The 27,639-nt window shown below is 37.3% G+C and overlaps 1 protein-coding gene across 1 annotated transcript; it reads left to right on the top strand.

Moving 5' to 3' along the window:
* The first annotated feature begins 4,127 nt into the window (after window positions 1–4,127).
* On the top strand, window positions 4,128–25,712 carry LOC146139943 (prestin-like). The gene is made up of 13 exons (XM_083392564.1): window positions 4,128–4,440; window positions 5,745–5,855; window positions 6,381–6,550; window positions 10,194–10,358; window positions 10,810–10,989; window positions 12,227–12,309; window positions 17,318–17,465; window positions 17,796–17,894; window positions 19,694–19,795; window positions 21,276–21,416; window positions 22,004–22,126; window positions 25,227–25,379; window positions 25,620–25,712. Exons 1-13 carry the CDS (start codon window positions 4,128–4,130, stop codon window positions 25,710–25,712), a joined length of 1,881 nt encoding a protein of 626 aa, XP_083248690.1.
* Window positions 25,713–27,639: the final 1,927 nt, after the last annotated feature.

The raw sequence follows: 27,639 nt of genomic DNA, 5'->3' as shown, positions 1-27,639 counted from the left end.
AAAAACAGAAAATTGAAGGCGTTACGGCACGAATATAGCAAAAACAATTGAGAGAACACAAAATACTCATTACAGGGTGAAAACCAATCGTAAGATAAAGAGTTGGAAATGGTTGAATAGAAAATTTTTAAACGGAAAGCAAAACCTCAACTGCAGCAGCAAAATTTCAACTGTAGCAGCAAAAATTTAGGTAATATAATGCCACAGATATAGAAAAAAAAAATTAAATATAATCCAAATGACAAAGAAAAAAGGAATTATAGTAAAAATAAATTAAAGATGTACAAAAAATGAAAGGCTATCGAAATAAAAATTCTAAAAATCAATTACACTGAAGGGAAATTGAAGTTGAACGTAAAAAAATGCTAGAGAAACATGAAAAAAAAATAATCTTAGATTAAAGAGAAAAAATAATTACTGAGAATAGAAAGTGAAGGCCTACATTTATGCAACATCCGATACGGTAAAGAATCAAACACAAACTGGACATTCCCAGCTTTCGTTTGCAAACTTTTCCACATTAAATAATTGCGAATTGCAAACCTATTTTTTAGCCACGTTAGCATAAAAACCTTTAATGCAAAACTGCACACTTAATTTTTTAACCCGGCACCTGAATCTGAATGTATTCATTTTTCTTTTCGCCAAAGACTTCGAGCAATCAATGCTTGTCTAACAGCCCTACAGGTGACATTATCTGACGTGGCATGCTATAGCATTGTGATATTACATTAAAATACAGCTTTTCGTGTTTGTAAAATGTATATTTTCTCATACAATTTTAAGATACAAAAAATCTGGCGAGAACTGCGTGGTCCTACTCCACCGAGAACGTTTTTCTTTTATCTGTAGCCTTTTTCTTTTATCTGTAGATATTCTGGTAAGAATTTAGCACGTACAAATCCTACATCTGTCGGTCAATCTGTTTTTAAGTTCGATAATAAAATCGGCTGCCGGACAAATAGCGCCTTACCATCACAAACGGTGAAAAAGTGATCACGGAAAACAAATTTTGCACCTTTTTACCCACTTTCGGCGCACATACACATAAAGAGCACATCAAACTCACGTGAGGTGCCAATTAGATGCAGATTTAGTGCACATTTGGTGCAAATATTGCAAGTGCACAATGTGCACGTTTTGATTCGTGCACATATGACAACACATTTTGGATTTGAACCCGTCTCGAGATTTGGTCTATCTACGTACAGCGCACATGTTATAATCACAAATATGTTGGCTTGCTACATGTTTAGACCTGGGCAACTAGACAAGCGACAAAAAATGATTGTTTAAACGGCTGTTTTTCTTGATAAGTGATAGGTCCAGACTCGTGAAAACAGTTGAATACTAATGAAAATGTATGAGAGACCGATTGTGAGCGGTAGTCGATTCACAGGTGCATTCAGCAGGTAGCGTTATGTGAGTAACAAAGCCCATTACTATACATTAGGCTGCCCAAAACGGTATTAAAGACTAAAGCAACCATCTTGTATAGGCTAGATTGCGCCTAACCTTTTCAACAGTATATTTGCTGCAATGCAATAACAGGGAAAGCTAACTAAACAGGCAGTGACCCTTCGGGTTACACGCCACCCTCAGGGCCGAATATGATACACTTTATCATGACTAAAACATAGCTGACAGGAAATGTTACTTGATCAGGTAACTACCTTTTGCCTTTTTTCACAATATTTGAAATTGTGCCCTTATACTAAAGTATAAGTTTTATTTAAGTAATTTATTAAAAATTTTACATTTTCGTATTTCCTAGTTATTCGTTAACTAAAGATATTTTTTGCTGTTTCTATTCGCTATTACTTAATTAGTTCATCTTTGCATAATTCTCGGGTGAAATCGTTACCTTAGTGTAATAAAAAAACAAAATATTGCTTTTCTATATAGCCGCTTGCCAGTAAATCACATTCACGGAGATTCGTGAGTGTTTCGAGCGAGTGGAATAAGCTAGCCGCATAAAGCGGTAAGCATACCCCACCAGTGGATCAGTGGATATCCACGGGACTGCTTTAAGGCCGAATAAGTGAAATTATAAGACGGCTTGAAGCGACCGAAAGGAGTGGGATCGGGGGCGAACACACACTTGCTAATCAGCCAACCTGAACGAATAACGAAAGGCGAAAGAGAACAAAAAATCCTGTGTTTACGGTCGACCAAACAAGAAACGAAAAACAGCGTTTTGCGCTCGATCTTGGTTTTGCATTAGCTTAAGACGCGTGACCCAATTACATTAAAAACACGCAGCTTCGGACAGTGAGTTAAACGCTGACAAAAACGAACAAAAAACGATCTTGTCACTTACGAAAAGGGGAGGGGTGTCCGAATCGCATGTCAGCGGGCTTTGTTTTGTCACGGGGATACGTGAAAGTACTTATTTTACGTGTTCCTGGTTTGCTGCAACGCTTGGCTGCCATGTGAGAGGCGTCACTACACCAGCATTGCAAGATTATTCATTGTACGTTGGCAAACGGCGGGCGCTAATATGTTACTGTGTGTAATAGGACTTACCCTCCAGGCCAACCGTTTTCAGTTTACAGAACAGATTTCAGTTACCGCACATTTTAATTGAACAAGCTTAAATTTGTTGTGATAGTTTTTGTGGTGAAAAGATTTTTGTGGTACGTATTTCAGGGCCTTGTATTTAACTTATTTCGTGCACTGTGATGTTTTAGTACAGTGCGCATTTTTGTGCTCCTCTTCCGGAATACGTCCTAAAATCATCCGAATAAGGCCTAAAAGGCCAAAATAACGCCTGAAACTGTAGGTAGAGGTTATGGGACGATCGGGGGCCATCGGTCTGGCATCGGCCGTTTTGGTGCATGACGATGTTTGGACGCCATGTGTTGACCGGCCGCTGTTTTGGCACCGAACTTCTGGTCCTATTTGGGGTTATTGTAGGGTAATGGGTGGGGTTAGTAAATGGCTTCGGGCTGTAATTATATTTAGGGTGGGGTTTGAGGTTATTTAAAGTGTTGTTTAGGCCTGATTTTTTTAGGTCTTATTCCGACGGATTTAGGACCATTTCGATTTACACGGTACTACGGCTATTAGGTGTTAGTCCTATTTTGGTCTTATTCCGAACAAATTTTATTCTGACGTTGATGTTGGTCTTATCTCGGTCTTAAAGCTGGAGTCTGTTTTAATTATAGTGCCAGTTTAAAGCACTTGTAAGTGGAAAGGGAAATTTAAAGCAGTGGAATCAATTTTTTTCTTACTATTTTTTTTTACTTCCAAAAAAATTTAACGGGTTTAACTTTAACACAAAAAATATATAATTGCGACTACATAGTGCATATAATGGCGACTACATAGTGCATATACACTTATACAGTATGTTACTAAACCAAGACTTTATCATAAATATTGGCTAAGCGCAGCTTGGAGATAAGGTAAAACTTAATAATCAGAAGTCAAATGTTGAAGTAAGCTATTGAAGTGATTTTCGTCCTTTTTTGTCTAATCCATATTTATATAGTTGTTGAAGAGTTGGTTGTTTATGTTATTAAGGTTGCGAGACGAAAATACGTAGGTAAACGGAAGCGTATTTGTAAGAAACCAACCATGTACCCTTTCAAGATTAAACCACAACGTCGCAGTAGACCTACTGTTACAGATCATTTATTACCTGATATTGGTGAAGTCATATTAGACAAAAAATTTTGAGCATTTCTGTGTCCAAACACAAACACAGTCTTAATAAGAAATTTCAAATGTCATATGAGAGTAGGTATCAATTTAAACGTTTTAAATATCTTTTCATTCAATTTCAACAAATTTTATCTGTTTTGGATATAGACTTTGATATTACTACTACATCTAACTAAAGTGACCAACCATTATGCTTCAAAATTCGTCTACTTTGACTCTAATTTATAACAATGTTTGATTTGTGGTTAAATTAAAATTCTTGATTCGGAGTAACATCAGGTCGACAAGTCTCCATGATTGAAAACAGCTTGCGAGTTAATCAAATATTACCGTTTGGCCACCACACGTTTTAACTACACACCTGCATTGTTGTGAACTGCTGCAAATTCATACATATGCGTTTTATTTTACTGAAGAAACATCATTGTTTGTGTTTACCATAGGTCGGAAAGGGTTTTAATATGACCGAAAACAGCTTGCGAGATAATCGACCAATTTTAATTACCATCCAACGACCATGCTACACTCAAGAAGAATTCACCAACGTATACCATTTAAAGGGAAAAGAGAAGAGTGGCATCAGTTTTAAAATCGCAAGAGACCGGATTAAATCGTTTGTGCGTAGAAAAACTGAAAACCCCCGCCGTTCAATTGCATTCTTCTTTCTTGATATATTTCCCATACTATCTTGGCTTCCAATGTACGATGTCAAAAAATGGCTCGTCTCTGACATCATCAGTGGCATTACTGTTGCGGTCATGCTTATTCCTCAAGGTATAACGTACCTTCATTGTTATTTATTTGTTTACACCTTGATGTAGCTTAAAATAATTACCCCATGCAATAAAGATAATATACTCATCTAACATAGTTCTCAAATACGTCGCTGGTTAAGTTCTTTAGGAAATTAAGCTTTGTTCAACAAATCTTGTTTCTATAAGAGGCTTTTTAATAATCTTGGTGAAGTGCAATTGGGAAACACAGAATTGCTATTTAGTGTGAAACTTGTTGGAATCAAAGGAGGGTCACAAGGCACAGGGCCATTCCAAAGAGGGATCGGGATAAATAAAGACTGACACCAGTGTTATAGGCCAGGAGCGGACCAATGAGGACACATGATCATGCTATCCTGTAAACTCTATTTTGCCTATTTTAACTATAATAAACGTAACCGCAAATAATTTTGCTCTCCGCTTCTGCATTACATTTCTGATATTCCACAGCACATTTCGATCAATGGTTTGGGCCCAAAGCGTCGTACGTCTCATAGAACCCCTTTTGAAGTGGTAGTTTTGGCAACTTAAACAATATAGAGGTGTTTTTCTTACTTGAAGCCAGGGGTTCTTAAACTGGGGTCCACGGACACCTTAGGGGTCCGTCACTTAGCTTTAGGGGGTCCATGAAAGCCTATTTGAAATATTAGTGTATATTTAAGAAGTTATCAATTTATCAAACGCAACAGTTTAATTAAAAATAAAACGGTATTGCACTGAATGCATTAAGACTCCATTTCACTGTCACATTTTTGGACCGAAATCAGCAGACTTATGAAGTCTATTTGTATTGTGACGTAAATTCATGACGTCATTTAAAAAAATAAATTGCCTAATGTGGTCCACGCGTAGCCAAAAAAAATTTTAGGGGTCCGCGGTAAAAAAAGTTTAAGAACCCCTGCTTTAAGCGAATAGACAACATCTTTGTAATGTAGGTTTTGTATAAAATGTAACATCTCTTCAACCTGGAAGCTAAATAAACCATCTAAGTGGTTCCTTAAGGTTACTTAAGTATGACGTTAGGATATAGCGTAACTTTTGTGACATCATCGCTGATTTGTTTTCATGCTCCCCAAACAAAAATCCTGAACATGCGCCTTCTTTAGTTCTGGAGAGATAAAAACTGTGATTGCTGTGATTAAGAACATAAAAGTAAGATTTATATTTGGTATGCTTGTCAGAAAGGTGGCCAGAACATGTTATTTGTACCATGTAATTTGTGGTACTTTTTTGTGATTTTGTCTACATAATTTTGTTGGACATGTGTCATGCTACTCATTTAACGTGCAACCACACATTTTGCAGCAATGTCTAACGGACTTCTCGCTGAACAGCACCCTATTTATGGCCTTTACAGTGCGTTTTTCCCCGTGATAATTTATACTATGATGGGAACATCTCGCCATACTTCAACCAGTAAGACATGTTCATCATTATTTTTTTAATTTTGAAACTACCCTTTTGAACAGATATATTTTAACTACGTGACAACCTTATCGTGTACCGAGAATTAAACTGTTTTGAAAAGCGGTATTCAGGGTTCAAACTCGATGTAAAAAATACCTAATAGCTTACCTGAAACAAACAAAAAAATTAAACAAAGTCTTCAGTTGCCAGTCAAGTTCTTGCTTGACTGCGCACCTAATTGTGTCCTCATCACAGAATAGTTTAGCCCAGATTAATTTACCAGTTTTAAGTTAACAAAACACATTCATTAATTTATTGGAAGCCACTGTCCCGCTACCTGTTCGCTAGATTTAAAAGATTTACACACTATAGCTTAACGAACGTTTTCGTCGAAGTTATAATCAATAAATAATAAGAGAAAGGGGACAATTTATAGAGATGTAAATATTCGCACGAACAATTTGTGTTCAACCAAGGATCCCGACTTTAGTGCGTTGTCAACCATCGAAATGAATTCCATTTTACGTTTACCAGGCCCGTTTGCCATACCAAGTCTCATGTTGGGCACTGCAGTGTCGTCTGCCCTGCCCGATTCACCTTTCGTCGGTAATAGCTCGTTAAGCGAGGAAGAAGCTCTGCAACAACTCTACGATGAAAGGATCTTGTTCGGGGCCAGCACTACATTTGTCGCCGGGGTGTTTCTCGTAAGTATATGTCGTCAAATTGGTCGGAATGTTTTGTCGGACTATATTCATCAACGGCGTAATAATTGACTTACAATAACCATTAAACTTGTTTTAATAAATCCCATTATTTATAATAATTTAAGCCAGCAGATGATTACCACAGGCAGGGGCGCCCGCAGAAAATTTTCCAGGGGGGGGCAAACAGGGGCGTAATAAAAAAAGTGTTCCTGAATTTTCAACTTAGGGAATTCCCCTATTTTTCGCTTGATGTTAATGAATAATGCCTCATTAAAACAGTGGTAATTGCAAGACGTGATAGAAAAAACCCAGAAACACCAAATACGTCCAGCAAAAGCGAGTACGTGCGTCGTCGACAATCCTGTCAGGCGCCAGCTGCCAAATCACGGTGTACAATCGTTAACTTTAGGCAAAAAAACAAACCAAGACCTTAAGATATGTGTGTTTAATTGTGGTAGAATCATACATAATTCGACCATCAGCAGCGCAGTTTTCAAGTTCCATGAACGGAACTAGCGCTAAATTACAAACAAGCCTTTCACCACGTGCAATACTAAACAAAAATCGTTTTTACCGCGTGTTATTATGCCACGATTGGCGCAACATCTGCGCCGAGCTGTGTGCCAAATCAGCTAAATTACAAGCTGTGGTTGAGGGCAAATAAGTCATGTCCATTGCACACTTAGCACGTGGTCTTAGAGTATGCATAAAGAGCATAATTTTGCGTTAACTATTATTACTTAAAAAATTATACTTTAAAACGTTTATTGTTCAGCCGCAAGTATCTCACTAATGCACGGTTGATTAAATAATCTGTTTTGAAATATGTTGCAGTGTTTTGTTCTAAACCTATTTTAAAGTTTTTTCTTTCATAAAAATTCTATTGGGCCACAGCATTTTTTTGCAAGGTAAATGGGCCACGAAAGAAAAAAGGTTGAGAACCACTGACCTAAACAAATAACGAAAGAGAAAAACTATCCAGCGTTTACGGTCGACCAAACTAAAGACGAAAAACTGCGTTTTGCGCTGGATTTTGGCTTCGAATTAGATTAAGACGCGTGACCCAATTACTTAATAGCACGCCGCTTCGAACAGAACCTAAACGATGACAAAAACGAACCACAAACGATAATATCACTTACAAAAGGGGTGATAAGAACCAGGGCTGGGAAGCCGGAGCTAAGCATTTTCTCTGGAGCCAGAGCCGGAGCCATTGTTATTATTTTTGTGGAGCCGGAGCCGAAGCTCTTTTTATTATTTTTGTGGAGCTGGAGCCGGAGCCGGAACCCTTTTTATTATTTTTGTGGAGCTGGAGCCATTTTTCAATTTGTGCTGCTAAAGCTAAGAAATTATATTTTGTTCCATCTCCGACGTTAGTAGCCAATAGCAATTTTTAAAACTTGCCATTGAATAAGTGACTGGTGGCACCGGAGCTGGAGCCGGAGTCATTGGGTGTGTGTTTGATGGCTCCGGAGCTGGAGCCGGAGCCAAAGGATATGAGTTTTACGACTCCGGAGCTGGAGCCGGAACCATTTAATAATTGCCTGATGGCTCCGGAGCTAATGCCATTTTACGGTGGCTCCCCAGCCCTGGTAAGAACTCCCGCCCCCACTGGATACGCCACTGGGGGCAATGGATAGTGTATATTATTTTTAACCTTCATAAGTAATACATATTACACTTACAAATAATGCTAATAATCACATTTTAAAATTCCAGGGGGGGGGCAAGTGCCCCTCCTTGCCCCCCTGCGGGCGCCCATGACCACAGGGTAGCCTATAATTACAGGTAGCCTATAATTACATCGTTGGATTTTGACACTACTGCTACACCTTTAAACAGATATATCTAAAGGAAAACCTTACCAGTAAGAGCTTTTTGATACGTGTTAAACTTGTATACCCTTCAGATGTTGAATAGCGAAAATACCCAATTTTAATAATGTGACCTCAGGTTTAAATATTTTTGACTGGAGAACACTGATCACCGTAGTCTCTGACTCCGTTCACTACATCGATAATTTAATGTGCGTATTGTCAAATCGCAAGATTGATCTAACATTTGCAAAAACCTGGCATTACTGCGCTGTAACGAATTTATCTCATAACGTTGTGCAATATATGTATTTCGACATCATCGGCGTGAACATATATAGCAAGAAGCGACTGCATTTGGGACTTAATAGCTGGTGTTGCCGACGGGGGCTAAGCAATGTAAAGGAAATCGAAGTCCAATATTTAGCACTTTCCTAAGCGAACGCCCTCTAGTAATGATTTATACAAATGTTACCTGAGATAGAGAAAATATTTAGTAAAATAAATACGTCATACTCATAAAAGAATGGCTAATTTAAAAAACAATTTTTGGAATCAAAATATCTGTTATGACACCAGGGAGTCGAACCGGAACCGAACCGGAACCTTATGAACCGGTTTTGGGTAATTTTTTTCTGAACCTTAACCGAACCTGAACCGTTTTTTGTACGATTTTGAAAAGCCGAACCGGAACTGAACCGAATAATTTGAAAGAACTTGAACCTTAACCGAACCCGCGAACCTGTAAACAAAAGCGATTCACTCCAGCATGACTTCACAAGTCGCAACGTGTGGAGAGCCAAGTTATTCCATGGTCAAAATTTTATGAAAAAATATGAAAATTAATTAAATAAAACGTGGATTTTTTATTTCTTAGACATTTCAATAAAGAGTAGCTGTTTTTTAATACGTCACATAACCTGGATTAAATGCCCAATTCAAATATTATTCTCTACATTTATTGACCCACGTTTTTCAATTTAACGCGACTTATACTGTATCCGAACCGGAACTTTATGAACCGGTTTTCTAATAACGACGGTCGAACCGGAGCTGAACCGGAACTTTTAAATTGCTCAAAACCAAAACCGGATCTGAACCGGATTCCTAAAAAATCCTTGAGCCCGAACCGAACCTGAACCGGAAAAGTCAAACGGTTCGACTCCCTGGATGACACTGAAATCACATTAAACTAAATATGTATAGCCTATAGATAGAGTTGAAAATGTCAGAAATGTTTTCTCTGAAATCTGGAGTTTAGCTTAACACTCAGTTTTAAAGTGCTTCAATATTATTTGGATGATTTTATTTTTTAGTTTACAGTTGGCTATGTAAAATATATGTAAATCCAGAAATGTTTCGTTTCGACATTTGGGCTATAAGATATTTTAATTTGTCTATAAAACCAAAAAATGTAGTTTGGGAGTCTATGAGTGCATTTTTTTGCCTTTTGCCGGATCCTGTTATAGAGTAGGACCATAATAATTATCTTTATCAAATAAATTTTAATTAAAGGTATCCCTCTATCAGTTCACTATTACACATAGAAAATTGCCTTTTTACAGTGAGGTCACATTATTTAACTTGAGTATACGTGGGGTAAAATTATTAAACCTAAGTGAACCTGAGATAACGCTATTGAACCTTTATCCCGAAATTCGCCCTAAGTGAACCTGATTGAATCAACAGGTCACCATTTTTAAACCTGGGACCACGTTTCAACTTGCGTTTCTGGCAGAGAACACGTGTTATTAACCCAACATATTTTTTTACACTGATTGCACAAACGAGTGATAGTCGGCTTATAATTTTTGCTTTCCGTTTTGAAGTTGGCCCTGAGCTTTGTAAACCTGGGTTCGGTGGTGATGTACCTCTCCGACCCGATGGTGAGCGGTTTTACTTGCGGCGCTGCTGTGCACGTCTTCGTTTCCCAGCTGCAGGGTCTGCTCGGCGTCAAAATTAGAAGTTATTCTGGTCCTTTCAACCTTATTTGGGTACGTATATAACTACTGCATTGTGACAGGTATTTTTTCGTAATCGTTTGCAAGATTTGTGTAAGCGAGTGTTTAAACGTGCAACTTACCTGACTATCTAATGACCAAGTAGTGTTTTTTTTTTCTTTCGTATCTTACGTAAAACCTTTAATCCTCTGTAGACAAACTGCTTCTGGAAAACCGAATAAAGTTTTAACAAAATGTGAACTGGTCTTTGACGAAAATTTACACGAAACCAAGTGTAAAATCTTGTATAGAAATTTATTTTGTGACAGCGACGAGAATAACGTGTTATTGCTTTAAAATCACTTCACGTAATTTTATGTACGGTATGTTTCGAGTTGTTTTCAAAATAGCTTAAAAGTCGTTGTACAACCTGTTTAAGTTGCAATGATTACGCGCCTCAGAAACGTTTCCCTTGAAACAATGAGGTCTTTGTCCTTTCGGACAGGTGCTTCAAGCTATAGTACTTGCTCTAAAGTCGCTTGATGCTGTGGGGAGGACGCGGACCGCCGCAACTGTGGTGATCTCCGTCATCTGCGTCATCTTCCTCCTGGTCGTCAAGGAGATTAACGAGAGGTACAAGAAGAAGCTTCCTCTCGGCATACCGATTCCGGGAGAGATTATCGTGGTGAGTGTCTTTCTATTTAAGGAAGCGACACGGGGGATTTATAGTGTTTGACACAAAGACATGCTACATTAACTTAGAAATAGTCGCTTATTGTTTTTTTTGTAAAGTATCCCTTTTTTAATCAAATCAATTTGTTGGCGGGTTGTTGCAGGCATGCAGCATCGCAGACGTTTAGTCATTCTTATAATAGGCCTACATTGAAAAACATAGGAATCTGACATTTTTCTCTACAAAACTCAGTCTTTCTCGCAAGACGTGGCAACCTGGGCCCACGAGTAGACCCTCGTCCCACCCGTTATAACTATTCCCCTCGTGATTCCTCGCGCCTGGATGTGAAGACAATTTCCCCAGATTTACCTCTAAAAATATCATCTTGAACTTCGCCGGCAAAACGGCATCGCGTACCATTCCTAACAATCAATAGTTTTTACCTCACCAACATTTACGCACCATTAGGTAATAACAACAGACAAGCGAACGAGCTTTTTTGATAAACTATACCCACACCTCTCCTTCCAACACCCAATTATCCTGGCAGGAGATTTCAACCGGGTGATTCAACCTCTAATTTTAATTGATAGACATCTTGCAAAACAAACCGAAACCAAAATAAGACCCTCATTACACTCCTACTCATCTAACAGACACCAGAAACCCCAACATTTGTACGAGACGTTTTCACAATACACAATCACGCTTCGACCAACTTTATATTACCAACGGCTTCTAAAAGAATAATTTGCTAACATTCGTATTAGAAAAACAAACTTCAAATAAAATGTTAATGGCTAAAGATTCTACAACAGGGCTTTGACCCGTATTATTTTTATACCTTAATAAAGGAAAGAGCTATACCACCCTTCACCAATCACGGTATATAGTGTACATGGGGATTTTCCACTGTAAAACCCCTGGTCCCTTTGGTCTTAGCATCGAAATTTTTAACGAATGCTAGGATTCTATCGCGCCCTATCTTGTTTCCGCCCTTAACTATGCCTACTTCTCCCCTTTACCAAAGTTTTCTATACAACTTTAGATACAACACCTTTTTAAAGGCTATTCTCTCAAAATGTATATGGCGTTTTAATGAGTTTTTTCCGTTTGCCTTATGTGGTACAGTATGTTTGCTGCCTTCGGAACTGTCGATAGAGGTATTACAATACGCCTCAGCACCTTTTGAAATCTATTACATTCACAATCTACACATGTAATAATTTTATGTTTGTCTTACAAAAAGGTAATCGTAGGCACGGGAATCTCGTACGGCGTCAATCTGGCCGGGCTTTTCCATGTGACGATCGTTGGAGACGTTCCGAGCGGGTAAGTCGACGAATTAGACATGTTTGCATGAGCAGAGGTCCTCCCACTGGAAAGTTTAACCTGGTCCAATAGAACAAGCCTATAAAATAAAAGTTCGCATTTATTGCGTTATTTTCATATTATTTTACTTCAATTGTTGTAGATTGCCGAATTACACACGTTAGTATGCTTATTTTTTTCGAGCAAAAAAGGACCAATCTTGGAAAAAATTAGAAACAAGTGTTTCTCAACGGATTTGTATCTTTTGGGGTCTACATATCAACCAAAAAAAGTTCCAGCTCATCCGGCCTAGGGAAAGTCCCCATTTTGGATTTTCAAAATGGCCGCCATAAAATACAGGTTTTTGCTCATATCTCAGCTTCTACATCATTTATGAAAGAGATTATGGTGTTAAAGTAAATGGTTTGAGGGTTAAGGAACCAAATAGAGCATTTTAAACCTTAGTTAGTCGTGAAGACTATAGACGGTGGGGGTGCGAGAATTCCACGCCAGGAGGAATTCAATTTTTATTTATTTATTTAGATTTAAGATCGTCAGTGTTTGCAATATTTGTATTTAAAACTAGCTATTTAGGCCAAATTTGTTTTCAATTTACTATTATCAGTACAAGTATGTATTTTTATGCACGTGTTGTTTCGCTTGACCTTTATTATGCTTTAAATATGAAAGGGTCGATTTTAAAAGATACAATCAAAGTTACAAAGATTTGGCAAAAATACGTCTACAGAAAGACCATGAATGTTTCACTACGTGGTTGAATGGTTTACGTATCACAATTCTTTTATACCAGTAAGCGATCCTCTTGTAATAGCTTCACTTTTAACAGGACTGACTTCAACCGACACAAATTCTGTTAATTGTGAACAGGCATGGCATAATCATCCAAGAAATTTTGGACCATGCTACTCACCTCGAACCTATTAAAACTTCTATGAAAGTAAACCACAAAATTCTCTTGAAAAACATATAAAAGTTGGACCTAAAAAGGTTTACGTTGAAAAAAAAACAGTTCTCTTTAACCGACTTATTGTTCTTGCTGAAAGAGATAGGGACATCGAAAGAGCATTTAAATATGAGATGACACCTGTTCCATTAGCTTTGATTAGGATGGACAAGTTAATGAGAAAACCAGAAATATGTAAATTTGGTCAAATGTTCACGTTATAGACCAGGGGTCGGCAACCTTTTTCTAGTCGCGGGCCAAAACCAACCCCAGAAAGGTCTCTGCGGGCCGCACAAAAAATGGCGCAACGGTAAAGAAGCGCTGATCTAGTTCAAAACTTCAAAAGACAGCATCAAAACGTTAACAAAATGGATGTAGAAGGTTTATTCACGCGAAGCGCGAAGGTTTTTCGGACTTACGTAGTTAAAATAGTCAAAAAGTATTTTAAATGGACTCGTGCATATGTCAAAGAGGCGGCGGGCCGGATGAATTACATTGGCGGGCCGTTCCGGCCCGCGGGCCGTAGGTTGCCGACCCCTTTTATAGACGGTGGTTGGTTTTTACTTCATGTATCGTGGAACAACTAGAGGAATTCCTTGTCAATCGCAGTAACAAATCGTCGCATAGATGCTACTGTCTGAAGGTGGTCTCAATCGTCTTGCGGCTAGGTATTGCCTAACAAGTGATAACGTATCATGATATATAAAGCCCAGAGCTTTGATGTTCTTGATACTTGCTTGATTTTCTCGATTGTTCTATTTACTATATCGATATAATAAGACTAAACATTTTCGTTTCGTGTCGTCATTGTACGATTAACAGCTGCATTTGATAAAAAAATGGACTCGGAGAGATTTTGAATATGCAGCTGCCTTTGACATATGAGTGACAGTATGCGGGCCATATAAAAGGCCAAGTAGGCCACATCTTCCAAACCTTAACCCGCCATTATAAGTCCAATACAACCTAAAAAGTTCTTCAGGAGATGAAATCCTCCGAGTCTGACGGCAACTGGCAGTTGCCTTTCTTTAATTATCTGGATTTGCCCTCTTTTCTCAAGAAAAGTAAATGGTCCTCCGAGGACGCTCAAAAATGCCCAAAATGTATCAAGTTAGTTGCTTATACTTTCAACAAGACTTTGAGGCGAGACTTGGTATTTATTTCCAAAAAAATACTGTAGCCACGAAACATGCTGAAATTGCCTTATAAGTTCTACCTTCTTCATTGTTGTTGCAAACATTGCGCCAGAAAAATTGCAACCGAACCTCACATGTAAAAAGGCAAATTAATAAAGCGTGTGTGACTATTCACTTTAAAACGTAGGATTTTAAATCCTCACTTATAACTCTCTTCGTAGCAAAATGTCCTCTTTTTGGGTGCTGAAAATATGGTAGCCCTATTAAAAACAATATGCTGTAAATGCAAAGCAGGAAACCAATGGAGCCATAACAAATTTAATTGCAGAAAGTACTTTATATTATGCGTTACTGTATGTGGCTATAGCAGTGGTAACTTTTCCAACAGTAAAGAGACCTACGAGAGTGATGAGGACGGTTCGGTTGATCGGACTTAATATAATTGTAAAATTAACTGGCTTTAAGGCTTTGTTTATTAGTGAGTGCCCTTTGGTGTTAGTTGAAATTTAAAAATTACTCTAAATTGTCGATGCTGTATAATATTAATCCAGTGACTGGATGGCCGTTTGTGGAAATATTTTTTTAGAAATGATGTATTTGTAATTCTTACACCCCTCAAAATAAATAGCAGAAATGTTCAAAAACGTGAAAAACACAATGGCGACCACTGAGTGTACTTCTTAAATGCTCTATTTCGGTTCCTTAACCCTTAAAACATATACTATAACACCATAATCTCTTTCATAGATGATGTAGAAGCTGATATATGAGCAAAAACCTGTATTTTATGGCGGCCATTTTGAACATCCAAAATGGGGACTTTCCCCAGGCCGGATAAGCTGGAACTTTTTTATGGTTGATATGTAGACCCGAACTAATACCAATCCATTGAGAAACAATTGTTTCTAATTTTTTCCAAGAGAAAGTGAAAAATAGGGATACTACGTGTGCATGAACAGGGAGTGACCCAGAAAGTTTATTATTGAATTTATATGTTTTGCTGTATTTTTTGATTGCTGTTATATAAGCTACCAACCATGAAAGGTTTAGAAGCATTGGTTTCCACGATACAACTTCCACACATAATTTAAACGTTATTTGGAATTGCATTAAGTAGTAGGCTACCTATGTGTGAACTACAAAAGTAAGTATGTGTGAACTACAGAAGTAACCTTTTATGCTGATATATGCGAAATACCGACCGTTATCTAAACTCTGAAATATACCGATTCACATTTAATTAACCTAATTTAGTTAAAGGCATGTTGTGTGTTTCTCCCGATTTATATCGTATTTGCAATATGCCCGTTGTACCGCAAGTAACACATCGGTAGCTGTAAAAAGTAAAAAGCACATGTTTTTTGTATAAAATTCTTTCGTATTTTAATCTTAACTTTTGGCGCCCCACAACTTGATAAACGCCAGTATATCAACCAATGTACTATTTTTGTCTGTTCTTAATGCTTCACGTCCCCCCATAATTGTCAATTAAAGTTTGCATTTTAAAACATACATAGTCCAATTTTTTTCGCGCTTCGCACGACGTCTTGTGGCCTTCTTTAAATTCAACTTAAATTATTGCGTGTATTTCAAATCCCATTTTCGACCCGACATCCACAACATTTTAAGTTTCTTATGCGGCCCCGGCTAAAAATAATTTCTCACCCCTGGTCTAGTAGCTAAATTATTCCAGGTTTAATTGGGCACCTTTAAAATATAAACTAGCCTAACAAGGCTGACGAGGAAAAAAAGAAATAAGGTATTGCTTGGGCTTTTGTTACGCCCCCACCGCGACCTGTGCACTGGGGCCTGGCCCCTGACCCCATACAGTTGCCCGGCGGGTCGCAACCGCGCGAGTTCTTGTTGTTTGCAAAGGTTTCTGGTCAGATATGCTACCTGTCATAACCACAACTAAAATTCCAATCAAAAGTATATTGTTACAACGAATTAAAACGTTATCAAATAGCATTAGTGAACGTTATTTTCACGTTAATGTGAGACAGACAGCCACCGCCTATTGCAGCGACTGTCGGCTAAAACTTCGCAAAAGACTTCTCTAGAGAAAAGCCCAAAGCCGCTAAGAAACGACATGTATATAGCCAATACGTAGGAAGAAAAAGAACACGAATGTTGCGTCATATTTGGCCAATATGACTGGCCGGCACTCTGAAAACATGGCTAGGCATTACAGCGGCCATTCTAAGGCCAATTTGCAGCGGGAGTCAGACGCCAGCGAAACAAGTGGCTTGTTTTGCAGAACGTGAGAAAACCGCCCGCAAGACTGACAGTTATAGATTACGAAATTAAAGGTTACATGTCAAGTTTGAAACGAGGCGAACTGAAGCAGGAAAACTCAGGAATTTTACACACAACAATACGGAAAACTTTGCATCATCAAATATGATATTATGTAACTGAAGAACATATTTGGCAAACGAAAGCTGAAACGCGTAATCTAAAGCCCTATTTAAAAATTCGTACGATAACTTAATGAACTCTAAGATTTGGCTTATGGCAATCAATTAATTTGGGTGTTTAAGTGTTGATAAACACGTAACACTTATAATGAATGCTGTATAGGCCTACTTTGAATGTGGACATTGTGCGCAAACAAGCGTTTTTTAAGCTAGTTATCAAAAGAGTGATTCATCCACATTGCTAGGCCGCCTTGTAAATATGGTCTTTACAATTATCGGAGGAAACTGTGGCCTATGGTTCTTTTTATATTGTTCGCCGTTTCAATTTTGTTATTCATCATTACAACCTGAACGCTTTTAACTTACAAACTAAAAGGTGGAAATCATTTCGGTGTCTTGTTAAAACTATATTAATGCGCAAAAGAGCCAACCAGGTGTTTTCACGTCCTTAACGTATCCTTAACTTTTTAATTTATTAATAAGATTTCGGTAAATGTTAAATGTTCTTCCAGGTTTCCTGTTCCGTCTATGAAGACGATATCGCGAGTTCCTGACGTCATCAGTTACGCAATTCCAATCGCTATCGTCGGCTATTCGGTGGCGGTTTCCATCGCAAAGATTTTCGGCAACAAATTCGGATACAAAATTAATCCTAATCAGGTGATGTTTAGTGTAAAATATGTATAGTTTGTCAGCCATGTTTTTTTCAAACTATGACGAAAGTTATGACGTAAATGTGTGACGTTATCTCAAACTTCATGACCTACTGAACATAAATACTTGATCTCACCCAGTTTGCCACACCCATACCTTGTTGATACTAATTTCAAATTTGGGAAATGTTAAATGTCAAAAGTATATGAATTTAAAATAAAACATTCTCTCCCAGTCTCACACTACTATAGCATTACATTCTAGAGCTCTAAGCGCGATTGACTCATTTTGTCGATTTAATAGCTGTCATGTTTTTGTGTGTATTCTCTTTTGCAGGAACTTGTCGCGTACGGTTGTAGTAATCTGGTGGGTTCTTTCTTTTATTGCCTTCCCGCCTTTTTATCCATGTCACGAAGTTGTGTACAGGGCTGGGGAGCCGGAGCCGGAGCTGGAGCCCGGAGCTAAGCATTTTCTCTGGAGCCGGAGCCGGAGCCGGAGCCATTGTTATTATTTTTGTGGAGCTGGAGCCGGAGCCGGAGCCATTTTTATTATTTTTGTGGAGCTGGAGCCGGAGCTGGAGCCCTTTTTATTATTGTTGTGTAGCTGGAGCCATTTTTCAATTTGTGGTGTTAAAGCTAAGAAATTATATTTTGTTCCATCTCCAACGTTAGTGAGACAAAAGCAATTTTTAAAACTTTCCATTGAATAAGTGACTGGTGGCACCGGAGCTGGAGCCGGAGTCATTGGGTGTGTGTTTGATGGCTCCGGAGCTGGAGCCGGAGCCAAAGGATATGAGTTTTACTACTCCGGAGCTGGAGCCGGAGCCATTTAATAATTGCCTGATGGCTCCGGAGCTGGAGCCGGAGCTAATGCTATTTTACGGTGGCTCCCCAGCCCTGGTTGTGTACAGGTAAATTGTAGTTGATCAGTATTGTTACAACGACTTAACTCAAGACTTACTTAAGGTGCGCTTAGTTTACTGTTTTTAAATGGTTTGACTTGCCTCAAGAAAGGGTGGTGAAAATTTTCAAAAATGTCTTAACGAATCACGTCATCAAACAATAAGTGTTAAATCAGCTTGTAACGGTCGTGGCTGCAACCATTACTGCAAAGGGAACATAGCCACCATAAATCATGTACGTCTGTACGTACCAACTTGTTAGGGATCCAGGATTAACTTGGATAAAAACATGCACACTGCACAGCTATAATATTCAGTTCAAAGTTAAAGTTTATAATTAAATACTAAACAAACAATAAACGTAATATTAGGCTATACTTCTTACAAATTATAAGCTTAATACGACTATTCAATTGAACTAACTAGTACAGAATTACCCAACTTATAGTTAGCAACTGAACGTTAAAACTTGCGCCATGTGCTTTTTGCTAGCAACATTTGAGAAACTGGAAGGGAAAACGGTAACATTGATACGTCATCAACATACAAATTAAATAACGTTTCTCGCTGTAACACAGCTAAATACTCCTATAAAACGGATAAAGAACATACTAATGACAGAAAGTAGTTCGTAAAAAAATGTGTTTACTTAGCTAAATTTGGCAAAACCTGGATCTTAAGTGTGGTCGATGGCCTGGTGCCCCCCGTTGATCCGACCGTGTTGCTAACAAACCCACTTTATAGGTCATTACTTTTTTGCATGGTGTGTGTCTTTCATTCATTTTTTGCATGGGTAATACAAGTATAAATATTTTATTAATAATTTTATTAGGCTTACTGCATGCAGATTAGACCCTTTGAAACTAAACTAGTAACCTTACGTCAAATGATTATGTTAAGATAGTTAATCTGTTTTAAAGGAAGTTAGCCGTGGACAGGTTGAATACCACCTCTGCCTTTACTACAGTAAATTATGCAAGAACTGCAATTGTTTTTGAAGACAAATTATTGCCGATTGAGAAAAAAAGTTTTACAGCAAATTAACTTGCCTAATTAATTTATTAAGTATTTTTGTATTGAAGAAAACTAAACACGCCCTTGAGTTTACTGAGCTAAGTGCAATACAATTTCGACGATAGCTATTGGCGTTTATGAGGAGTCAGCATAGCCAAGTGGTCCACGTCCATCTGATATTTTCTAAAAAGAAAGGTCAACTGGCTAAAACGGTTAAGAATCACTGATTTCAATTACACTTAAGTTAATAAGGCAAATAAATTAACTTGCAAGGACGATACTTATGACAAATCAATTTCGTTACTTACTTACCTTCCAGGTTGACAGTGGGGGCAAGACGCAGGTTGTCAGTTTGATATCGGCCAGCATAATCCTGCTTGTAATGCTATGGATTGGACCTCTCTTTCGTTCAATTCCGCGGGTAATTATTTTGTATTTATATTAAAACTAAGATGATAAGTAAACTATGAGGCAGTTCTTTGTGTGGATGTTCTGATTAGAAATGTCACTTTAATTATTGGTAGACGCTTCGAACTGCCCTATGGCACGTAATTATGCATTGTCTTCAATTAACCTCATAGATAGATCATAGGCGTCCAAACGTTTTAAGTAAAATGCCTGTAGCGTCTACTTCTGCGTCCAGGCCTACGCAGACGCCCAAACGGGTACAGGTTTGACGATTCAAAAACGCGCCCTCCTACACAGTTCTCTCCCCCAAAGACTCCACAAAAGCATCTAACCAAAACTTCATTATTGACACGCTTTAAAGGCTTGAAATGGCAGGACTAGCAATTATGTAGGCGAGTGAGCGGTTTTCTAAAATCAACGAATAGGCAAATTATATATACATAATTCAACACAAAACAACAAATAGCACAAATCTCACCGAAACGTTTGTGCCTGGGTCTTCAATTAAATATGTGTCGGTACGAAGCCAAACTGTAATAATAACATGATATTTAGGTTAGTTATTGTTGGCACAATGAAAACAATTGCCGTAACAATGAACAATAATGACAATTCTTACAATTACTTCACACTGAGTTATGTTTACATGTACACTTACAACAGTCAACACAACACTTACCAAAATATCAGCTTGCGTTCAAATACATAGAAAATGTAACTTCATACAGTTAAGTCAAATTTAGGTTTTAAATTACTTCTGCAAAGGCATTAACAATAAACATTAGCAGCTTAAAAACTCAGCAAACAAAACGGCTACGTTTCCAACAAAAAAACGAGGCGACATCGTGACCGCATGAGGCGGTGTTTTTAACCATTTAAATTACACGGAAAGGGGAACAGTTTACAAAAATGTAGATTTGCGATGTAACAAGGCCAAATATTGTTTTTTGAATCTTGGAAGGCCATAATTTAGTAACATGGAGATTTAATTCAATTACAAAAGTCGTGCTTTGTTTCCAGTTCATACATTTCTACTAAATATTTAAAAGAACATCTTGAAATTGTCTATGACGTTCATAGTAGTGGATAACGCGCACATAATGGCGCTTCGTCCGTTGTTTCGCCAGTAAAATTATTCAAAATTAATTCAGTTAGTAGTTGACAGTCGATAACAACGATGCCTTTTAACGGCACCATGACAGCTAGTTTTTTTCAGTAATATCAATATGCACCCACAAAAATGTATTTTACTAGTATTTGTTGTCAATTTATCAATAGTCAAAGAATAAGATGTACAATCTCCAGCTTTTGATCCAATGTCCACAATAACAAAGAAAAAAAAATTGCACGAAAAAAGAAAGTGTTCCGCTTGCCACTTCTGAGGATTTAGCGGGCCACATGTGGATGCGAATCACTTAGATTAAGGATAAAACAAAATTGTTATAGTAATTCACTAATATTTTTGTAACAATATGTTTCTATTCATTCGTTAGGCATGTCTAGCTTCGGTTATCGCCGTTGCAATAAAAGGAATGCTAAGAAAGGCAAGAGACTTCAAACCTTACTGGAAGTTAAGCAAACTAGACGGGGCTGTCTGGATGGTGTCTTTCTTCGCCACCGTGTTTCTCGATGTTGTAAGAAATTTCTCGTTTAAATATTTGTTTAGGGTTGTCCCGCTGGTTTAATGGTAGGCCAACCAGCAACCCTTGTTGGTATCCCATCAAAATTTGTAATAGACTATATGACAGATGTGATATTCGGTAAATTGGAGTTGCATTTTGGGCTATTAGCAAATTTGTGATTAACTCGTATACGTTTAAACAACGAAACTTAAGGAACTGTTTTAAAAGACTTAAATGGACTTAAATGACTTGTTTACCGGCTTGTTCATCAATTAAAGACAGTTTATTTTTAACTCTATCTGAAGCAAGTGTTCCGTGACTAGAAAATATTTGAATAGTTTACCGTCTCACCAAATATGGGGTTGTCGGAGCTGGAACTGTATATCAGTGCGGTTCTTAACCTTTGCTACCCTGTCGATACCTAAGTTATTCTGCAAGCTCTTGTCGAACCCTAAATTTACGCTCAGTATCCGTTTTTTCCTTTAATATGTTTGTCATCAAAACTGGTAAAATCACATAGCTCCGACTTATTGCTTGAAGCTGTATGACAGCCAACTCGAGAGTTGTGCCATGGTAAATTCCAAGTCTTAATCTTTGAGGTCTATGGCCTCGTTGCAGGAGTGACATTCTCAATGCTTTGCGTCGTTTTTCGGAATCAGTTTGTCCGAGCCGACATCATCAGTCAGGTTGATGGAACAGAAATATATCGGGATCGTCAGCAGGTATAGGCTTTGACTTTTCACGCTGGCTTAGCCTATAGTGTAAGCTATTTTGTACACTATAATAAAAGTTTTAATCCTCTAATTTGAAAATGTAATTTAAGAATAGTAAGCTTTGTAACTGCCAGTGTACCTAATGGATCTCAATTGACTTTCATGAAAAGGAAGACCTTTTCAAAAAGACTTCTAAGATATTTTTGACCTATTATGTTACAATTCCAAAATTGTTAACATTTGTTTCTTTTTTATTCGTTTAGTTCTTTTGTTTACTCAGATGTAGGTTAATAAAACTTTATAAAGAGCGCATCATGTTTCACGAAAATTACCCTGAAAAAATAATTTATCAAAGTTACAAATAGGCCTACAAAATATAAAAGCATCAAAATTATTAACCTTGAACTAATCCCTAAATTATCGCATTTTAAACCATTCGTTTCAGTATTTGAAACATTGCATTACCCAGCGTTCTTCCGCTGAAAAACGCTAAGTTAAAATTCCCTTTTTTTGAGCACCACGCTTTTACGCTAATTGGTGTAACTTATTAAAGTTTAAACGTTAAAAGAAGCCATTTTGAATAAAAAACAAGTCAAGTCCCAGTCATAAAAATTAAACGTTGTGCAGAACTTAAGTTAAATACCCCAACTTTATAATGAAATATGCTTGATGAAAACCCTTAATTTCAACCCAAGTCACTGGTCTAAAAGAGTTAATTCAAGTGTAGTCATGTGTTAAAAAGACTTGAGTCAAATGATTTGAAAAAAGTGACGAAGTGCATTTAAGTCAAGTCACTATTTAAAGTTATCCGACACTGGAAATTTTTATATCATGGAAAATAAAATAAATGATTGAATGATCGAACAGGTTTGTAACATTACTTGCCCTTAAAACCTCGCTAAAATGTTCACAGCCCACCTAAGCTTCACAAGTTGACAAGCGTTGTTTTACAGTACTTGAATTTTACGTTATAAATACATTGCGACGTCACAATAAAATTTTGCCTAAAACACGCGATAATTAAACCTGACATTCACAACAAAACTCATGTTAAGTGTAATATTGCGTATAAAGCAAACTTAACGTTGATTCAAATTTACCGGATCTGCTGCATCTAAAAGCAATATTGCTTGATAACATCAAGTTATGCAAAAATACATTAGTGGGTAGTAATACAAAAATGAAATAAGTAATTACTAGGGCGATTATTTTTTGACCTAAAAAATGACATTTTGACAATTTTGACCTAAAAATATAATTTTTTGACAAAAAAATTTTGACCTGATAAAATTATATTGATTTAAACAACATATTGTTCTTTGAAGTACTGCATTAGTGTCTTGGCGTCGTAAACCACTCGTTTTTGATGTTTTACTGACTGCAGGTCGAACCCAAATGAGTTTTTTCTTGTGGTTTATTCAAATTAAAAAATGCTTAGTTGATATTTTTGTCCTTTAAAATAGACAAACAACTATAAAAATGCCAACGAAAAACAAGATTCTGGGTACTTCAGATAAATGTTGTGTAATGAGTGAAACTAGAACGTAGAATAATTGCAGAAATTAACAAAGACCTAGTTATCGAAATAGGAAATGGGATAATAGCAAAACACTAGCGAAAAAAGAAGTTAATTACAAGCTCCTGATACCGTATTGCTCTAATAAAAATAGGCTACAGTTAAAATGTCGATGGATTTCACTCAAACTATTTTTTGGGGTAAAATTTAAAACGGCAATTATAATAAGCTGAATATATTTTTTTGCTTTATATTTAAATTTTGTAAACAATTTATGAGCATTTTTAATCGTTTTTGACTTGAAATAATTTTGACCATTTCGACACACCTAACATGTAAATTTTGACGAAATTTTGACTTTTTTTAACAAGTCAAAAAATAATCGCCCTAGTAATTACTTCCTTGAACCCAGCCATACCCGTAAACCTAAAAAACTGTGTTAAACATTCTCTGTTTTTAACTTCACTACTTTTACTTCTACCAAGCGCAAGTATACCATCCACTGCAATAAGGACATTTGGGCATTTTCAGTGTCATTTTTCAGTAGGGCAGGGGTCGATAACCTTTCGTATGCAGTGTGCCAGTTTATGAATAATGTTAATATATCAACAACTCGCGTGCCAAACATTTTTCTATGTTTGGTTTTGCACTGGCAACCTGTGGAGTCGGTTAAAAACAACCCCGACTCCCGCCAAATGTGCAATTTCAACGGGTCTCGGAACCGGCTCAGACTGTACTGAGTGTACAATCGTATTTCATCGATATACGTAAATTAGATGGATATAGCAATCAACTCATAGAGGTCATGGAAAATATGCCACCATATGCTAATCCACCTCAACAATTACAGTTATCAATTTCTTAATTTGGTGCTGAGCATGCGCTTTGGGCAGTTTTATCTATACTCTTAATCGAGTCCCGAGTCCGCAGCCCTGCTGTGATCTGACATCTAATTTACGTATCTTGGGCGACGCCATTAAACCCACTTTCATTAGTTAATTTCTGTAAAGATACCCTAACCCTGCTAAAAAAGGGAACTGAACACAATACTGTGCCTGCTATTTTGAAATATACTTCAACGCTTTTCAGATGATTCCTAGAAGAGTTAACTATAAGTTCCGCTTTTCGCTTGGTCTCTCAGTCGCAAATAAACACACGTGCTTACTTTAAACGTAAAATTCCTTTCTTCAAAGCTATAAACATCACGCCAATTTTGGGGCATTGTGACCTAATACGAACGGTTAGTCGTAATCAACAAGTTTAACGTCCACAACAAATAATGCTAAATACAACAGTTAATACAATGATTTGTGACACGAATTGGAAATATGTGCAACCATTTAGTTAGCGCTAGTGTTATTGATAAAATAATAATGTTAATTGATGTAGTAGTGGTGTAATGGTTGCACATTCTTTAGGTGATATAACGTGCGCGTTCAATCATTTGGCGTGCCCTGAAAAATCATCTCGCATGCCACTTTTGGCACGCGTGCCAGGTTGCCGACCCCTGCAGTAGGGTATGCCTCTCCGAAACGCTAATTTTGGATATTTCTAACTATAGGTATCTTTTTACTCGTTTGTGGATATTTTTAGATTACCGACACCTCATCGGATTTAGCCATTTTGAGCTTTGGGGGTCCTCTGCTTTACATCAATTCAGACCGCTTTGAAAACGCAGTAATCCGGATTACTTCAGTAGATCCGACAAAGGAGAAACACATTAGGGAAAAAAAAGAGGATAAACGGGTCAGACAAGAGTTTATACTTTATATAAGTGTTTTTAGAAACCAAAACGAATTTCCTCAATGTCCATTAAAATGTGGCGTACTTCTCAACCTACACTAATGAATTAGCAGTTATTATGGATAAAACATTTCCGTATTCTTAAAATTTTCTTAGCGGTCACAAAACCCAGTTGTAGCGTATATAAGTGAAGTAGTCCATATTCATTTATGTGTATGCAACTAATTCGAAAATGTTATGCAGAATGTGGTAATGAAGGATCGTCATGCAGCCAACAAGAAACATGTTACTTCATACAACAACCCGGCAATTGATATACCCGACGAAGGTTTGTAATATCCTGTATTCTTGAATTTCTGTTAAAATTAATAATTAATTTAATTTCACCCGAGGCGCCAATATATTCATTGGCTAATATGACATTTTATCCTGTATTGTCAACTTTTAATGGTTATTTCACTTTAATTTAAATACTTAAAACATGACACGTAATAGAGACGCCATGCCTTGTATCATCAAGGTAACAAATTAATGTTTTGGTTTGTGGTTTTTGGTTTCCATATAGGCCAGGGCCAAGTGCCATCTCTAAATTGCAAATAAGTGAGGTCATATTTAAAATTTTTGTTGATGACACTTTAATGACATCATTAATTGGTTTGATCGTTGTTCTAAAATGGACTTTTTGTTTCACCTAGTGTATCATAAAGCAATACAAGACCGATCTTTGTAGCCGAAAATCTGATGACGTCTTTAAATCGTTAGTTTTCACCCTAACAAAATGAATTAATACCGAACCGTGCACATGTCGCAAGTGAACATTGTGTGCACAATGTGTACGTTTTGGTTTTGAGTCCTGTTACATAATCGGACGAGTTTTAATAGTTTAACAGTTTACTTTATGTCAACGACATGACTTGAAATTGACCTGCTCTCATAATGACTTGACTGGGACTTGGCTTGGGCAACCGATAAATTGGACTGGGACTTGATTTGTTATTTTTGCGAAAGACTTGACTTGGATTTAATTTATTTTTCAAATGACTTGAATGGGACTTAATTAAGTCATTTCAAAATAATTTTTTTACAACCGATTAGTTTGATGTTAGGGATTTTTTACATATAGATTTACTTGCCTACTAGTCTACCAAAAGATTCATCGTTATGAATTAAGAACCAACAAGATCGGTTGGGATTTTAGTTTGTTTGTTTTTCTTGTAAAGGCCACCAATCACCGTGTTCAGTTAGCGGAATGCAGAACTGCGTAAACGACGACACTTCTGCGATAAAATGCTTAGTTCTGGATTGCACTGCAATAGCTTTCGTGGACTCGGTTGGAGTGAAGAAACTAAAAACGGTTAATACCCTGCATTTTACGCGTATATATCTATTTCGTGTGCGTTGTCTCCATGTTTTTTTAATATTATTATCCATATATAATTTACTACGCGAAAAGTCAAACAGTAGAAATATAGTAGGCCTACTCTTTTAAGTGTTACTTAAAATATCTAGGCGACCCAAGAATAAGGCTTACCAAAACTGTTTTCAAAGGTATACTGTAGCATTTAGTTCCCCCCAGGTTTTCACAGTCGCCCAATCGGGAATTTAGGGTGTACCTATTAAAAAACTCGGCTTTTCTACACGTTTATAGTCGTAAAAAATCACAAAGGGATCCAACATTAGTTTATTTTTGGAGACACGCTTTAGATCAGTGGTTCTCAAACTGGGGTCCGCGAGACAATTTTCTGGGACCGCGAAGCACCTAACGAAAAAACAACACGACGCTCCTGAAGAAGAAAATTTTTTGTGCAATAAAATTTTCAGGCAACTTACTTTACGAAACCAAGCTGATTATTATCGTTAGTTGTTCATTCACGTTATTGCACGCTTTAAGTTGATTTGTCCATTGTAACGTCATAGTGTTGCGTTGTGTTAATGAGAATTACGTTTTTACAGCTTGCTGCGCTGCCACTGCGGGCTGTAGGGCCACAGTTTTAAAACTGTTCGTGATTGCTTCACTCAAATAAAGTGATTCGTTAGAGGTTAACATAACCGTTATTAACCGAGCATATAGCAAAGAAGCGAGTGCACCCGTCCCATTGATACAATTAAAACAATGGGTTGTTTTGTGTCTATTGGGTATATTTTTAAGGGACCGTGAACAATTAAAAAAACTTGCTGGGGGACCGTTGCGTATTTTTTTAAAAAAGTTTGAGAACCACTGCTTTAGATGCTTCAGTTGATGAAATAATAATATTATTTTTAT

Source organism: Ascidiella aspersa, chromosome 6 (assembly GCF_963924565.1).
Source record: "Ascidiella aspersa chromosome 6, kaAscAspe10.2, whole genome shotgun sequence".
Lineage (NCBI taxonomy): Eukaryota > Metazoa > Chordata > Ascidiacea > Phlebobranchia > Ascidiidae > Ascidiella > Ascidiella aspersa.
This window is presented reverse-complemented; position numbering and strand designations above follow the sequence as displayed.

Coding starts and splice junctions, on each gene's coding strand:
- LOC146139943 (XM_083392564.1), top strand. CDS start 4,128: ATGACCGAAAACAGCTTGCGAGATAATCGACCAATTTTAATTACCATC. Junction 12,310..17,317: donor GTTGGAGACGTTCCGAGCGG/GTAAGTCGACGA, acceptor ATGTTCTTCCAG/GTTTCCTGTTCCGTCTATGA. Junction 17,895..19,693: donor GTTGTGTACAGGGCTGGGGA/GCCGGAGCCGGA, acceptor CTTACCTTCCAG/GTTGACAGTGGGGGCAAGAC.